The sequence below is a fragment of the Chelonoidis abingdonii genome, chromosome 15 (genome assembly GCF_003597395.2).
Source record: "Chelonoidis abingdonii isolate Lonesome George chromosome 15, CheloAbing_2.0, whole genome shotgun sequence".
Lineage (NCBI taxonomy): Eukaryota > Metazoa > Chordata > Testudines > Testudinidae > Chelonoidis > Chelonoidis abingdonii.
Genome location: NC_133783.1, coordinates 43,227,801 through 43,245,404, shown reverse-complemented (window position 1 = coordinate 43,245,404; position 17,604 = coordinate 43,227,801). Strand labels below are relative to the sequence as shown.

General features: G+C 38.4%; 1 protein-coding gene across 3 annotated transcripts in view; it reads left to right on the top strand.

The window, feature by feature from the left end:
• Positions 1–17,604, top strand: part of DOCK1 (dedicator of cytokinesis 1) — a 570,673-nt gene that overhangs the window by 329,155 nt on the left and 223,914 nt on the right. For 2 of the 3 annotated variants that reach the window (XM_032801591.2, XM_032801590.2), the window contains exon 29: positions 970–1,064. In XM_032801591.2, coding sequence (XP_032657482.1) covers positions 970–1,064 — 95 coding nt within the window. Of the gene's footprint in view, positions 1–969; positions 1,065–1,668; positions 1,715–17,604 lie in introns of those variants that run through there. The other variant, XM_075072746.1, reaches the window with a different exon arrangement.

The window sequence follows — 17,604 nt, the reverse complement described above, 5'->3', positions numbered from 1 at the left end:
TCCCACCTTTTCATGTTCTCTGTATGTGTATATGTATCGCCTCACTATATGGTCCATTCTATGCATCTGATGAAGTGGGCTGTAGCCCACGAAAGCTTATGCTCAAATAAATTTGTTAGTCTCTAAGGTGCCACAAGTATTCTTGTTCTTTTTGTTTGTTCATGTCTATACAAAAATCAACTGGCTTATGCCACCAAGCTTATTTTGTGCAGCATCAGTTTTTCTCTTGCAGAACCAATTTGTGTCTCTTTTCAGAGGGAGCCTAAAATGATCATCTACTCTGATCTCCCGTGTAACACAGGCATAGGAGTTAATTCTAATTCAAACCAGAACATAACTTTTAAAACAAGTCTACGCTGGAGAATCCACCTAATCACCAGTGAATACTTCTGTATAATTGAATCCTTATTTGGTTAACATAGGAAATATTTTTAAAACCACCTTCTTCGCTCTTTTTACATATACAAATAGTTTGTTTTAACGTTTATATTCAAAACAGGATTGACAGATCTCAATTCTATATATCTGTTCTTCTTTGACTGGTGTGTTATGTTGTCATATACTATGAAGTCCATTTTGTAAGACTTCATGCTTATCCTTAACCACATATTTATCAATGAGCGCTGGAACCACCTTCAGCAAAATTTCAATTTGATGAATTTTTTGTCATTTGTTCTTTTTCATGGAATTATACAATGAATTGGTTGATTACAATATAGAACTATTTAGTTTAGAAAAAGAAAAAAACCTATACTTGTTACAGATATCATCTGTAAGAGATAAATAATATAATTATCATAGAATTAATATAAAGTTTACCTGAACAGTAGTTTGTATTTTTTTCATTCAACAAAGCAAGAGATACCTTTTTGAATTTAGTCATTAATCAAGTGAGTTTTCATCAGCCATATGGTATCATATTTGATCTGAAAGAGTGGCCTTTTTCAAATGTTTTCCCTCTTATTTTAGGACTTTCTGATGGAAACATTCATCATGTTCAAGAATCTCATTGGGAAGAATGTCTATCCCTTCGACTGGGTTATAATGAACATGATGCAGAATAAGTAAGTACAGAGAAAAAGCGCTGAACCTTTACTGAGATGACTATTTCATGTTTGATCTGAAACAAGTGTTGCTTGGAAACAGTCACACACACAATGCAGCAGAGAGGTTTTTTTTTTCTGTGATGCAAATAATTGTTTGAAAAATTGGCTCTAGAGATTGCAGTAGACCTGTTATTGAAACAGAAGCAGTAAACCATTGCCTCTTCAAGTCCATCACAAGTCAAGGGAGGATGTCATTTAAAAAAAACATACATCAACAATTTTAGAATAGATTGTGGAAGAGGAAAAGTAAAACAATATTTTTAATATTATTATTGGTTAATTGAATTTCCAATACTATTCCAGTCAGGATACATGTGTTTGTACATCACATATTTCAGAAATAAGTGGCTATGGTGCAGGGTTGAGCATCTGCCGTGAGAGTGTTTTGATGTTGTTAACCTGTAGATAATGCATTTTCATACATCCTAATTGAAAAAGCAGGGATTTAAAAACTGTCCCCATCAGCTTGATAATGAAGTGACAGGTTGCGAATCTTTCAAATCTTGGTTTTTTGCTTTGTCACTGCTTCTCTGGTTGTTATTATTTAATTATTATTTAACAGGATTTAGTGGAATATTTTGCATTTGCTATTTTAGTAAATATCTCCCACACATTTTTGTGCACTTTGATGCAAGTTTTTAAAAAAAGCATCTTGTTTCCATGTTGCTGGGAAAAATATCTTGTGCTTACTGTTAGCTATCATGGCTAAAAAGTTGACAGTTTTTACCCTATTAACCCATAAAATGGGGGTTTATACTTTTGCCATAAAAATCCAGTGTATCTAGAAACTTGGCATATGATAACTCCTCTCAAGAATGAATTTTATAATGGGTAATAAACTGGATTAAAATTAATTCAGCCATCCCTGCATTTGTGTTTAGTGGCTATGGTCAAACATGTTTGTTCTGCTGTAACTCAAAAAACACTATGTTTTGAATAAAATAACTTTTTCAAATTAGTTGATAATGTGGACTTAAACCTACTGGGTTTTTTGTTCCGGTCTTAAATGGGCCCCCTGTTCATAAACTCCAGCTACTTTGAGGATTTTACTGCAGATTTATAATATGCAGAGATCTCTGTGGGAGCCTTCATTGCATATGTTATCCCACAGCCCTTGCTGAAATCCTGAAAATATCTCTTCCCCCGTCTATTTTTCTCAGTGCACTATCATTTTCAGAAGAGTTGAGACAGCACTGGAAAGAGTTCTATTTACAGCCTATTGGCCCCACTTACTAGTCATGCAGCAGTTACCTTTTAAGAGACTGATATGCTTCTTTCCCCAAACTTGACAATGATGAGTGTGATGCTTTCCCAGGATTCTGCCACTGCCGTGAATGAAATACTTGTCCTGGAATTGAACCCAAATTTCCCAAGTGGCAGGGCCAAGTGCCTTGTGAATGTTTGTTTGGGGGTTGGTTTTTTTTTTATTTTGTTTTTGTTTTTTGTTTTTGTCTGTGTGCTACCAATTTGAAAGTATAGTAGCCAAAAAGTTCCTTTTTTAGGAAGGTGGGGGGTTTTAATGTATAGTTCCTGCCTGATTCAGCAAATTTAGCAGTATTTTCAAGCATGATGATTTTAGTCTCGGACTATGGCAAGTAACTTTAATACAGTACAACTCAATAAAGATCTGCAACAGCTTAGTATAGAGGTGAAATTAAGACAGTATCTGAACTAGAATAACTTTGGAGATAGGAGTCTGCAGAGGCCTGCAGGTAGGTGATGTATTTTGATTCTTGCCTGATCTTCTGGTACCTACAAAATGTGGCTTATGTGTATTTTCCTATACTGGATACTTCTTTCTGAAAAAGTAGGAAAACCAGCTGTATTGTGACAATGTTAGGGTCTTCTGTGCTATCACTCCTATACTTTTAGAGACAGTATTTGAAGAAGGTACAGGCTAAAAGAATGTTGTATCCACAAGCTTGTTTGTATTGACAGTTATCCAGAGAAAGATATGTATAGAGACTTGTTCGTCTCTAAGTTCAACTTCTTTACCTAAATTTAATGGGAATGTGAGCATTTTAATTAAGTGCATCTTTGTGTGTGTTTCTGAAATTAATTGAACTCTTTAACTTCTAAAGTAGGATGGGCCTTCCAAAAATAGAAAACTACATTTTGAAAATATCTTCCCCTGTCTAGTTTGTTTGTTTTCAACCTATTATTGGAAAAGAGTCACTAAAACATCCTGTAACATGTAATAAATCTGTCTGCCAGAAATTGCTTCCTGTCGTCAGTAGAAATTGAATTTGAGTACACAGTGCCACACCACTATTAAAAAAAAAAATTAAAACGTGTGTACTAGTTCATTAATTTAATTCAGTAGATTTAATACTGTTGTGATCTGGCAGTATGGGGCAACCCCTCAAAGGACACATTTTAATTGTGCCCAGAGTATTTGCAAGCACATCTGTTTCCATGCATGGAAAATCTTAGTTAGAGACACAATTACCCTTTTTGCACATTGGAATACCCTTGTGTACAGATGAATATTGCATATATGAAGAAGAACCCTTGCAAATATTTGGGTAAAATTAAGGAGAACTTTTGAAAATTTGTATCTAGAAATTTAGTAATGTACCTACTTCAAAATCATTTTACTTGTGTAATTCTGTATACAAAACTATATGCAGAACTCAAGAATTAATCTCTTATCAGCTAGTAGCCTCTTGACTATTTGTAGTCTCTCAGTGGAAAAAAGAAAAATAGCCCAACCATTGAGGAATGGTTCAAAAATATGGGAGATTGTGGTTCTAGAAAAATTAAGACACTAATTATGTACCCAGCAAAACAGACGGAGGACAGGTAGATGCTTGATATTTTGTTACCTTTTATTCCTTACTCAGAAAAAGAACATTCACCTGCAAAAAAACCAAAACAAAACAAAAAAAACACCCATCTAATTTTTTTGAATATTAATATTTGATAGATGATACATGGTCTGTTAAATATGTGGATATAGAGGTTTAACTCAATTTAATAAAAATCACTAAAAATGTGATACGTGTTGTAATGATGCTCACTCTGTAACATGGTAACAACCTGTTAAATAGAAAGATCTGATGGCTACACTCCTGTATAATGTCTCTTTAAACAAAAGAGAAGAGTTGTAATGGTTATTTTGTTCCTGATACTTACATGACAAGGTTTAGTAAACATGTTAAAACTTCCTAAATAATTAAAAAAGAAAAGAAAAAAAGAGAGAAATATGTACATACCCATACCTGAGTATTAATTATTTTCTCTTGGTGCCCAGGCACACAGAATCCCTTCTGTTCCTTTATACTGTCATTGTTCGGAGTGTGCTGTCAGCTGTTACTCTGTGAACATATGGCTAGTGATTTTTGCTGGTTAGTGGCACTTGTTTTGGGGTCCTCAAACCTCCTTTTTCGTTCTGTCTTTCACCAAGGTTTCACAAATCAAGAATGTAAGAGAAGAATGCCTTTGCCCATCATCCTTGATCAGTTAGAGGGAGTTCCTCTTAATCCTGAAGTGCTCCTTGTCCTTACCAGAAAGCAGATAAAGGTGTTCCTCTTTGTCAGAGTTCTCCTTGAAGAGACATAAATGCTCAGAGTCTCCTCAGCCTTCAAAACCAAAGAAATGGATGGCTTCACGTTGTTGAAGTCCTTGGTGGGGGACTCTTTGGCTGCAGAGGCTAACTATTCCAGTACTGAAGGTAGAGCATACCCTTTGGCTGTTGCTTCTCAATATCACTCCCAAGTGGCTTGATCAGGACAGAGCTGTTGACTCTGGTTCCTGAGCTGGGACAGTTGAGGCTGGCTGCTTTCTTAGAGCAGACACTGAAGCCATCATCCTTGATCATAACGGAGCAAAGGTCTATTTTGGTACCAACTACCCTGGAACCCTCTGCAGCTGCAAAAGATCTCCTAAGCTTCTTAATACCACCTTGGCAGATTACTCAGACTGATAGTGTTTGCCCAAGTGCATACATTGCCTTCCATGTTGCTGACCCATTGATCATGAAGCCAGTTCCAAGACCAATGGTAGCCACTTTGCTTCAGCACACGGTGCCAATAGCCAGGAAGCCCCCAATGCCAGTACCGCAGTCTGGCCATCATGGTCCCAATCTCTGATGACACCACCAGGTACTGCATCTCCCCAGCTCAGTTGTAAATTGAGTGTCCTCCACCAAACAGCTGCTGCAATTGGCCCTGACACCATCCTCTCAACAATCTGTAGTAGAGGAGGAACAAAGAGTCAGTGGGCATGATTTCTCCACTAAACACCAATAGCCACTGCCCCTTTGATGAAATGACCAATCCTCCATCTGCACCCCTTTCAGATGAGTTGAACATCTCAGGACTGGATGAGTAAGCTAATGGACACTCTCTAGATTTTTCACTTGGCATCAGACAAGAAAAGCCTCACAATGTGCTGGGTGTTCTCCGGCTCTCTCAATCGGGTAGAATGGTCTTACCAATCAATGAGGTACTGCTAGAACCAGCTAAAACTGTATGGCATGCTCCTGCGTCAGTTCCTGCCAACTTCCATGTATGCAGATAGATAGGACATATAAGGCGCTGGGAAAAGGATTTGAGTACTCCTTCCAGCCCCCCACCTTGAGGTCTCTGATCATCCAAGCTCCACAAGAAAGGTCTGAACAACAAACTAGGTCAATTCCCCAGAAAAAGATCCTAAAAAACTGGACCTTTTCGGACATAAAGGGTACACCTTAGGGAGTCTTCAGGCTGGAATTACTAATTATCAGGCACCCTTCGCAAGTACCATTTTCTGCTATGGAATCAACCCTCCTCTTTAATGGACAAGCCCCCCAGTGAATATTAGAAGGAGTTAAGATCCACCATGTCCAAAGGGCAGGTCACCTCTAGAATGGCACTCCAGACAGCAGTGGACTTGTCACATCGTTGCCAGGACCATGATGAAATTCCTTAAAGGACTGACCCATGCCTTTCCACCAATTAAGGAATACTCTCCTGCTTGGGATCTCAGCATAGTGCTGGCTGGCTTATTAATTGGGCCTCAGTTGAAGCCCCTGGCTACCTGCTCAATCCAGCAACTTTCTGTAAAGACAGCCTTCCGAGTGGCCATAAAATTGGCCAGGACAAATGGGGAAATTCAGGTCCTCGTGGCAGGTCCCCTCTCTGTTATCTTCCACAAAGACAAGGTCACCCTGAGACCTCACCCTAAGTTCTTGCCTATGATTATTTTGAGTAGTAATAATAATCTCTTCACTCCATGGTTGTGTTTTCTAAACCTCATTCTTCACCAGCCAAAGTGAAGCTTCACACCCTAGAAATGGGTAGGACATTTTGTCCTTTTACCTGGATAGAACCAGAATGGTTAGAACCTCTCTGAGACTATTCATGGTGTTTGCAGGATGGATAAGAGGAGTATCCTAACAAAAACTATCCAAGTGGGTTTCGGACTGCATACATACTTGCTATATTCTTGCGAAGAAGATTCACTTGGACGTTAGATCCCATTCAACTCAAACTCAGGCAACCTCCACAGCCTCTTTGAACAATATCCCTTTGACTGAGATTTGTAGGGCAGCTAGGTGGAGTTCAGCTCACACATTCAGTACTTACCTATGCATTGGGGCAGGTCTCTAGATCAGAACCAAGCTTTGGCGGAGTGTTACTACAGTCATTATTCCAGTAGAAGGACTCCTACCCAGATTTAAAATCAGGATACTGCTTGCTAGACGCCAACTGTCAAATCTGTCAACAGTCACAAGAATAAAGTTTAGTTACTTCTAGTTTAGTTTAGTTAATAAAGTTTAGTTAACTTCTAGCCACTGGATCTTGTTTCATGTTTGTCTGCTAGATTGAAAAGCCCATTATCAAAATTTTGTTCCCCATATAGGTACCTATATAGATTGTGATCATATAGCCCCTCAACTCTCTCTTTGTTTAGCTAAACAGATTGAGCTCCTGGAGTCTATTCAGTATAAGACATGTTTTACAATCTTTATCATTCGTGTGGCTCTTCTCTGAAGCCTCTTCATCTTTCTTGAATTTGTGGGCACCAGACTGGGACACAGTATTCCAACAGTAGTCACTCCAGTGCCAAAAATGGAAGTCGTATAACCTCTTTCCTCCTACTTGACATTCCCGTTAATACATCCAAGGATCATTTTAGCTCTTCTGGCTACAGCGTTGCACTGGGAGTTCATGTTCAGCTGATTACTAATTATGACCACAAGTCTTTTAAAGAGTCCCTGCTTCGCAGGATAGTGTCCCCAATCTGTAAGTATTGCCTACATTCTTTGTTTCTAGAGGTACAAGTTAAAATGCATATTGTTTGCTTCAGCCTCACTTACCACGCGATCCAGAGAGTACTATATTAGTATCTGTATTGGTGATCTGTCTTCTTCATTGTTTACCACTTCCCCAATCTTTGTGTCGTCTGCAAAGTTTCCCAGTAATGACACACTATCTGTAATGAAATGCTACCTATTTGGAATCTGGTAAGGACACCAGAGTAAATGTTTTACTTCTACGTGTGGGATTTCTAATGACCAAGTTGTCCAGACGTTCTTTTAGCCAAAAAGCAGAACACCCAACAGCATGATGCTTACCTACACCATGCTTAGAGCAAAGTTGGTTGTTGACTAAGAAGAATATTACAATAGTACCTTTTGTTTTTCTTGAAGGGATCTCATCCAATCAATTACCAGAGGCAATCGTTCCTAGCATGTGAGTCTGGTGCAATCATGGTCTGAGATGGAATGATTGCAAATAGCAGAAGACAGCAGGTTTTTTAAACCATTTAGGCTACAGTCCTGCAAAAATTTATTTTTATGCACTCTGATAAGTCCCACTGAAGTCAGCAGTGCTATTCAGTGTGTGTTAAGTAAATGATCAGGGATGCAGGATCAGGGCCTTACCATTTTTTTTTCTTCTTCAGCATATGTCTTCATAATACTTTTATTAGATATCTTCGAGTTAATTTCGTGATCTCAGTACATACTGAGTTAGAATTGTATCTAGCTAAATTGACATTAGTCAGCTTTTCACCTGAGGAAGTTTCTGTGCAAGACACTTGCTTTATATGACAGATAATTCTGCACTTGGCACTGAACATTTGTTACTAAATATGTTCCTTTTAAAATTGCTTAGAAAATAAAGATGAACCAAAATAACTTTAAAGAAAACATTTCTTGGAATTCTGCCATTTTTATCAGAAGTTGATTTAGAATTATTCTATTTAAGATACTATAGATGCTTTTAAGTTATGTCTATTTTAAGGTTTATGTATGTGGATGTTTGACAGAATATAGTAGTCATGCAAGTGAGGATCTAATATTACTAGTATGAGCCCCAGTTTAGGCATAGTGTTAGTTATAGAGCAATTGTAGTACTAGCTTCTTTCCAGTACACTACCAGTGAATTCTAGGTTTCAGACATGAGACTCCCTGAGAGAGACTGCCAGTTATATTGAATAAGGCCAAATTGTTGGGTGGCTTTCCTGTGATGGTCAGAAATGGGGACTAGGAGATAAAAACATAAAAATGGCTATACTGAGACAGACCAGTCTAGCTCACTATCTTGTCTTATGACAGTCATCAATGCCTGGTGCTTCAGAGGGAGTGAACAGAACAGGGCAATTATCTAGTGATCCATCCCCTCTCGTCCACTCCCTGCTTCTGGTAGTCAGAGGCTAGGGGCACCTACAGTATGGGGTTGCATCACTGACCATTCTTGGCTAATAACCATTGATGAACCTGTCCTCCATGAACTTGCCCAATTCTTTTTTTAACCCAGTTTTAGTTTTGACTTCACAGCATCCCCTGGCAACGAGTTCCAGGTAGACTGTGTGTTATGTTAAGAAGCAGGGCTTTGGAGCTGTGCTCCAGCTCTGCTTCAGCTCCAGGCAAAAACCTGCAGCTCTGCTGCTCCGGGCTCCAGCTCCGGGCTCCACTCCAAAGCCCTGTTAAAAAGTGCTTCCTTTTCTTTATTTTAAACAAGTGCTGCCTATTAAACTTCCTTTTGTTCCTTGATCACCAAAGTCACTTGTGCTCTGGGACAGATTTGAACTTGGATTTTTCACTCCAGAAGTCAGAGGCTAGTGATCTGATCTACAGTGTTTGTGATAAGTGCACGGCTGATAGCCCTAGAAACTGAAGTCCATTTTCCACAAAACAGGCATTGTATTGTCATTTCTAGTGCCAGTTTTCCTACATTAGTCTATACACAAATCCCAACCCTGACTGGGAAGGACCATTTCTGTAGATGAAAGGATAGTTCAATCTCAGTACTCATTTAATCCTTGAACTTTCTGTTGGCAGTGGTGGCACCCAGTTGTAATGACAGATCTTGTGATAAATTCATCTCTACTAAGAATTTGGTCCACACCAATAGTCTTGCAGGTTAGTTGCCCATGTAAAATAAGTCTGATGGTGTGAATCCTACTTCTTGTGGGCAGAAGTCCACATCATGAAAACCATCACCACAGTTGGAATCAATTGTATCCCTGTTGGCAGTCTTACCACTGAGAAAAAAGATAGGAATGAATCAAGAAGACTGAAGCCTCTCATGCTTGCTTACACATTGTTCCTGTATGTGAGGTCACATTGGCAAGATGATGTGCAGAAAGTTTCCCTACAGCTGCCAGTGCTGTATCTGTTCTGCAGATAAATGGAGTTGTTCATTTGCCCATTGCTGACAGTCCAGCACGTTCATGAGCTTTTTGTTCTGGTTTAAAAAACAAAACCCCACAAAAATGAGAGAGAGAGAGAGAAGAATCTGCTAAACATATACAACTCTTGCTCTAGAGCTTGAGAGCTGTCTGTTTATCTTGGGGAGCATTCAAAATACTGATACTTCATTTTGTTGTTAAAGGTACTTCATCTCTATAAGAAATGTAATCAAATGTCCTCTCTATTTTACACACACAACCAAAAATCTATAAACATTCTACAAAACAGAATGAATAAATTACCTCCAAGATCATTGTCAAGGTCTCCTGTGCAGTCTGCATTTTATCCTACCTTCTTTCTGTCCTCTTCCCCTCTTCCTCATCCAAAAGAAATCAAACTAGGGAAAGAAATACCCTTGAAAAATACAGTTCAACAGCAGTCTACAGTACTACCATCAACAAATGCACCCATTTCAGAAATTATTTTTTTCTCTGGTATTTTGTAGTAGCAGGCATAGTTTGTACATATTTCTTTATTTTGGTTGTTTGAAACTGTCTGAAATAAAGGGTGTGTGTTACTACACAGTTGTCATATCAGCATCTGTCAAACTGTAATGTAATTTGAGAGCAATGTCTACTGTGTGTGTATCTGTCATCATTGTGGGAACTTTGCAACACAATGTCTCATTCTGAACAAAACAAGCTTATCTTTACCCTTAAAGCTTATAGTACAGTACTCACTTAAAGTGTTTTAGTGAATTTTGCCTGTTGACAGCCCAAAGCCAAACGAAAACGATGTTTAAAATATTAAACCTTTGCTTTATTGTTAAACATTTTCTGTGCAATGTTTTGAACACATCTGGTTTTCTATGAATGAATGAAAACAACCTTCTGAAATTACAGATAGTTGCAAATTCTAACATAGTGTATGAAATTGGTTTTCAGTGTAAAGTTCAGTTCTAACTCTCATCTTTTGGGAGATCTGCTTTGTCTGTTTCAGTTAGGTTTCTAGATCTCAGCTATCATATTTTGTAATCATATAGGAAGAGTCAGGGAAGTCTGTCTGAGTTATGAACTGATTATTGATGGATCAGTAGTTGTCAGAATAGTGGAAATTCATGCAGGGTGTGTGGACATTTTTGGAAAGGAAACTGCCAGAAATTCAGAGTCAACAAGTAATTTCTGATTTATTGATTTATTTATACATGCACCGCATGCATGCATGCTATAAAAGGGAGAGACTTCAAAATTAGCAGCCACTTTACCAAGAATTTTTGGTAATGCACTATTCAAGGAGATAACTGGGTGCAAAGACAACTTGAAAGCTTAAATAGATAACTGAGGTACATTTCCTTTACAATATATAGTCTACCTGTTGATGTGAAGTAGTAATACTTAATAGATTAGTTTTGAGTCTGGACAGTAGAGCAGCTTTGGCTAAAGGAAAGTGACATCAGTATTGCTGTCTTGTTATATGTCTTACACCATACTATGTTTACTCCTTTGCAAAGGCTGTCCTGTTAAGAGACTGTGTATACTGAAAGGTATGGATTCGTTTTGAAGTGAGAATGAGATAGGACATATCAATGTTGGCCATTCCATATTTTTCCTGAATATTATTTTTTTTCCATATGTTCAAAGGGAGAAACTCTAATTATTTACAGATCAGGATATAATTTTCAGAAGGGCATAAGTGAGTTGGGAGACACTTTTCAAAAATGACTTAGGCACTTAGAACCTTGATTTTCTCTTATTATACAAAGCATGAATGGATATTGATAAGCTACATTAAGTATCAAAGGGCTACGTTTCTGTAAATGGACGGGAGTTCTGTTGTCCTTTGAAGCTAGTTGTATAGTGCTTTGACCTTTTCAATAAAGGCCTTGCAGAATGTTTTTACTTGATACAGTACCTGTCAAATTAACTAGGACTTAAATTAAATTGAGCATTCCAGTTATATTTTAAAATACAATTATTTTTCTTACTCTGTAGTCTGTACCTGTACCTCACAGGACAATACTTTGACAGAATGCTCTTTTCAGTTGGATGTATTTCCTCAGTAAGAGAGAAACAGTAGATCTTGTAGGGTGGGTTATTTTATCTGAACCATTCTGTATTAGAGCTGGTTTGTGCTTGACATTGGTATCATATTGATAATGATATTGTATGAGAATATTTTCGGACAAGTGCTTTTCTTGGCACCCTAGGAAACCATTAGGTGTAGTGGATCTGTTTTCCATCTTATCTGTTTCCCAGTTCTCTGATTTACTACAGAAGTTCTACAATGATCTCTTGAATCAGTGAAGTTGAGCTTGCCAGTACAGATGAGATTTAAAAAAAAAAGAGTACTATTGCTTTACTGATTAATCCTGACCATATTACTTTGTTTCTTGCTTCATTGCTTCTAGTGGGTAAACATAAAGGTGATAACTAATTTTGTAAAACTTGCAGTTGTCAAATTTAATTATTATACAGTACTGGTGCCACCGTGTACTTTGGAAAGCTTTGGGGGTTTTTTAATGGCTTGTGCTTGGGGACACATGGAGAAAGAGGCTGGGCCTACTGACTCTTGTCTGATGGAGGAAGTCTCAGAAATTTGTGTTCCTCAAAAATATCAGTGTAGAGCACTATCATTAGACTAATATGCATAGCTTCTCCATTCATTAGTAATTAATGCTTTCTGAATGTGCATGTATTGTTTTTAGCTATTTCAACCTATTGTATGCCATGAGATTACTTTTAATTGATAAATTGGATATTATTTTGAAATCAGAATTTAAAAAGAATATTGGACATTGAGAAGCATCTCTCTTCTTTTCTGGTAGTAAAGACAGGAGTTCTGGAACAATTTGTATAGTGGGGGTTCTGAGAGCCATTGAACCCAGTGTATAATGGAAACCACTTCAAGATAGGTTGTGTGGCAGCACCCTTAGTTCCAGCACCTTTGAGTAAAGGCATAACAAGGATCCAACTTGCTATCCTTTATAAAAGTTTCCAAAATTTTTGAAACCAAGTAAATAATATGAAATAAATAAATAAATAAAAATCAGGTTGTATTTCTAATCCACACAGGCTGGTGTTTTTTGCCTTCTTGCAAAGCATTAACTAACCAGGACAATCTAAGAGTTGAAGCTGCAGATGTACTTGTTCGTTCATTAGCTGGTTATCTTCCTCCAAGAGTGATGGACAATCCAATCTCTTCAAGACATTTTTAATACTAAATGCATCCTCTGAAACATGACAATTGTAAAGAGGTTTATAAGATTATAGTATTGTTCAGTCCTGAGAACTTCCCATGCAACCCCCTCCTGTCTCAATTCACATGGTAGTTCTTGTGACTTCACTGCTGGGAGAGCTCCAGTGCTAACAGTATGCACTGCAGTTTACCTTCTTCAATACGTTTTACTGGCTCTGTAATGCTTATTCTGCCAAAATGATAATGAGCAAATTAAGAGCCGCCTCACAGTTTGTAAATTGAAGAACAAGAAGAATCTTCAAGGAAATATTTGCCCTCCATTCTTAATTTTTTTTGTAGTTCAGAAATAATTTTTTAAGAGAAAAATATGACATACTGGTTATGCAGAGTCAACTTAAAAATAGCTACTAACTTCAATCAGGACAGATATATTCAGCAAAAGTAAGATTAGATCACATTATTATACGTCTGTTATTTTTACTTTGAGTGCTTCTCCAAGATGACTTTTTGAGTCATCATCCAAAGAGTCTTGTGTTCACTGATTCTTTTAACAGGATCCTAAGTGAAATAAAACTAAATACAACATTTTGTATATTTCTGCTGGGTTTTTTTTCAAACTTCCGTATATGCACTGGTGCTAGAACTAAGGATGCTAGAGTTGCTGCTGCACCCCCTGGCTTGAAGTAGTAATAAGAAACACCAAATACATGGTTTCCATCATCAGTACCTCCACTATAAAAATTATTTCAGCACCCTTGTATTCAGTTGAGAACATAACTATTTTTAGAAAGAAAATTCAGAAATGTCTCTCTTAAAGCTATAGGACAAATCTGAAATGTTATTTAAGTATCCAGTAAGCTTTCCATGTGCTATTACATTATATGGATAAAGCTAATTAATTGACATCAGAATGATTACTAAAAAATCTAATTAATTTATTTTTTTGGAGATGTTATTTTTTCCAGTATGAAAATGTTGGTATTAAAATAATATGTGACTAGTTGCACCAGAGGAAGTAGCACAAGACAAACCAACACGTTTGTTATTCATCTTTATGCAATTTTTTTTGGTTGACACATGGTCTAACTGAAAAAGAAGCCCAGATATTCTAGCTAGAGTAGAAGGATTGAAATATTTTTCTTTATTTTTGTCCCTGTTTGATTCACATTATGTTTAATATTATAAGTGAGAGGAGCCCTTAGCATATGACATTTAGGTAAAAATAGCTTCTTTAGTGGAAGATTCACTTCCAACTTTATGTTCTCTAATTCTTAGCGCTCCCTCTGTTTCCTAGATTCAGAACTAGATTGTGCATCCCTAATGTTTGCTTTGGATGTTACACAACAGAGTACCAGGTCATCTGCAGGGAATCCTGAAGCTGGGGTCTCACTTCCTGTGAGTTTGAGTGAAAATCCATCGGCTGAGTTAGTTGTATTTGATTTCAGTTTTATTAAAACACAAAATGTTCGGTGTGTTTAAGAGTCTGGTCTACCATTTCTTCTTAAGTGAAAGTTTTAAGCTTCACAGCTGTGTGTAAAATAGAGACAGATCCAAACTGTAACAATGTGAGTGCACATTTTTTTAATGGTATATGTATTTGAGATGAAGCAAAGTGTGTATATTTCATTAAGGCACTTCAGGGCATGTGTCATCCATATGATGCTGTCATACTTCTGTCATCTTAAAGGCACTCATGCTCCATAATGCACTTGAGGTGTGGTGATATCCTACTGTGACATATGCCCTGTTATGCCTTCTTGCTTAATTTCACGTTGCTTAGCTCTTCGTATCCAATGCCAGACCAATTGCTCTGCCTGGACCACCACATTCCTTGAGAGTGCCCTGAAGGGCTTTTGTTCTCTTCCAGCAGCTGCTGAAATGGTGAAACAAGTGTATTACACTGAAGAACAGAAAGCTCCCTGCTATGCTACCAGCAAATGAAAATGACTAATAGCACAATCTTCACAAAAATTGGCAGACTGTGCTTGTAGAGATTACTGTCTTAAGTTTTGAAGGATTCTCAAATTAGCATTATGCGTGCTTATCTGTTTATAATATACTCCATGTCAGAGTAGGCGGTAATATGTTACATGTACAAAACCAATCTCATAAATTTAATCAGAAAAATAAATGATGCCTATAGTACTTTACACAGCACTCTTCTCCAGTGAGTAGTTTAACAGATTCTTTTACTTTCTTGCTCCTGTTTTTCACCACCAGATCCATTTATTTCCAGAATACCTTTTTCAAACTTGTTGCCTTTCTTGTGTCCTTGTTGGCTTATACCCAAGAGTTCATTGTTAGAAAGCACTTTATGTAATTAGAAATGAACATGAACATTTCTTTCATATTTAGGAGTGTTCATGCTGTTAGGTCTGATGCCACTTAAGTCTTAGTCCACTTAGTCCATCACTAATAAATAAAATGATTTGAAACGTACACATGCTCCATTTTTATAAAGACCTACAACAGTAAGAAAAGACTGAGCACTCGGAAGTTGGGCAAAGCCAAAGTTAAGGCTGTGTATTGCCTTACAATTATTATTTATATTGTGGAAGTGCCCAAAAGACCCAGATAGACCTGGGCTTCATTGTGCTAAGTGCTGTACAAACAGGCTTTGCCTGAAGAGCAGACAATCTTGCTATGTGGAAAAAACTAGCGTAAAACTTACCGTCATGTAGTGACATAAGCTAGCCGCGTGCAAAATTGGATCGGCTTACTGTAAACACTTGTCAATTTTAATTTCAGATATTCTCTGTGTAACTATATAGCCCTTCATGCTCACTAACACTTTTCATTGGCCTCAGCCCACCCCCAAAGTGATCGTGAACTCACTGCCTGTTTTCCCGTAATTCTGTTCAAATCATCCCCAATGATCCCTCTTCCTAGCAGTGCTAGTTCCCTTAAAAAACAAACCAAAAAACCGTTTGTTCTCCTATGGCTCCTCTTCCATATGGACAGCTGCCCCACATAGAGATGGGAGTCTCCCAGAACCCACTCAGAACATCCTTTGTTTAAACAGACTTGAATAACCTGATGTCATGGTGTTTTGCAGTTGTGAAGAACACTGCAGGGGTGTCTTTGGGGCTCCACTTGCACTCTTCACCCTCTCTGCTTGCTGCCATTTGTGCAGGTGTTGAGAATCCCTATGGCTGTTCCTGTGCTCTTCATCCATATGATACTTTAGCAAAACTTTGCTCTCAAGTTGCTGAAATAATGAGTCTTTCCTCCTTCCAGGTAGGCTAATGTAGTAGGACTATTTCTTGCTCAGCTCTGGGATGCTCTTAGCATATTGCCCCGTATGTGTGGCTCCCTCCTCTCTCTACTGCACATATTTCACAAGTGAACATGTTGTGAAAATAGTAATGCAAAGAAAGCTGGTGTTTGTGAGTGGAAGGAACACAAATATGGTTGTGGTAGTTAACATTGTGAGTTTGCTGTGGAGTAAGCTGTAGCTGACTGAGGTGTTTTGAATGTTGACTAAAGAGGTGATGGTGACTTGATGTGTGCATGGAGGTTTCTTATCTTGCAGCACTTAACTGTTAATTTCCTTACTGTTATAGGTTTGTGCCAGAAGGCATAGCATGGAAACAAACTTAACCTTTTTGACAGTGTTTTCTGTGGCAGTTCAAAATTATATACAGAAATAACTCTGAACAAGCAATAGGAAAAAAAAATTGAACAAAGACAAAGCCCTAGATTTCTTTATCACTTGAACCTGTCAACAACTATCCCTACCAATCTCACATTTCTCACTTGCACTTCTGTGTTTTCCTTTAGATGAGAGAAATCCCCTCCTGTGTCATATGAAGTTATCGGGTGCTGTCATTAATCTTACAAATAAGGGGCCACACCCAGGCCACCACTCAATTCAGAATAAAGGGGTTGGAAAGCTAGCTTAACAGGACAGCTGACAATTCCATTGGCATGGGAATCAACTCTGACCCAACCTTCAGGTTAACAACTGACACATGTTTCACCCAATGTGATTTTTTTCTAGAAAGGAGTTCACTATGGGAACACTGGGAAGCTCCAAATGATGATTGTTGTCTAAGTAACTATATATTCCCTTCTTGATTTATATTTAATTTGAACTGTTCTTACTCTTTACTCTTATATTTCTGCAGATGAAATAATTGTGTGATGCAGGATGGTCTTGAAATAAAAAGTAGCAAATGTAAATGTATGTAGTAGATAAAGTTTGAACGGGCCACAGAGGCAGGGCCAGCTCTAGCCACTTCGCCGCCCCAAGCACGGCGGCATGCCGCAGGTGGTGCTCTGCTGCTCGCCGGTCCCGCGGCTCCAGTGGATCTCCCGCAGGCATCCCTGCGAAGGGTCCACCGGTCCTGCAGCTCCGGTGGACCTCCCACAGGCAACCGGCAGAGCGCCCCCCGCAGCATACCACCCCAAGCATGCGCTTGGCGCGCTGTGGTCTGGAGCAGGTCCTGCACAGAGGAGACCAGCTTAACATTCTCAGGGGCTGTTCCCATCCTTACACAAAGGCTGAGGGCAATTGAAATCCCAATGCTTGCAGGAGAGCAGGTACTGTCCCTCCATGCTCTTCTTGGAATGCGAATCTCTCCAAATGGCTTGAGTAGAACCAAGTACTTGGTCCAGTCCCTTCCTCACCTAGCTAGTAGAGTGCAGAGAGGGAATAGCACTCTACCACGTGCGCTGCCCCTC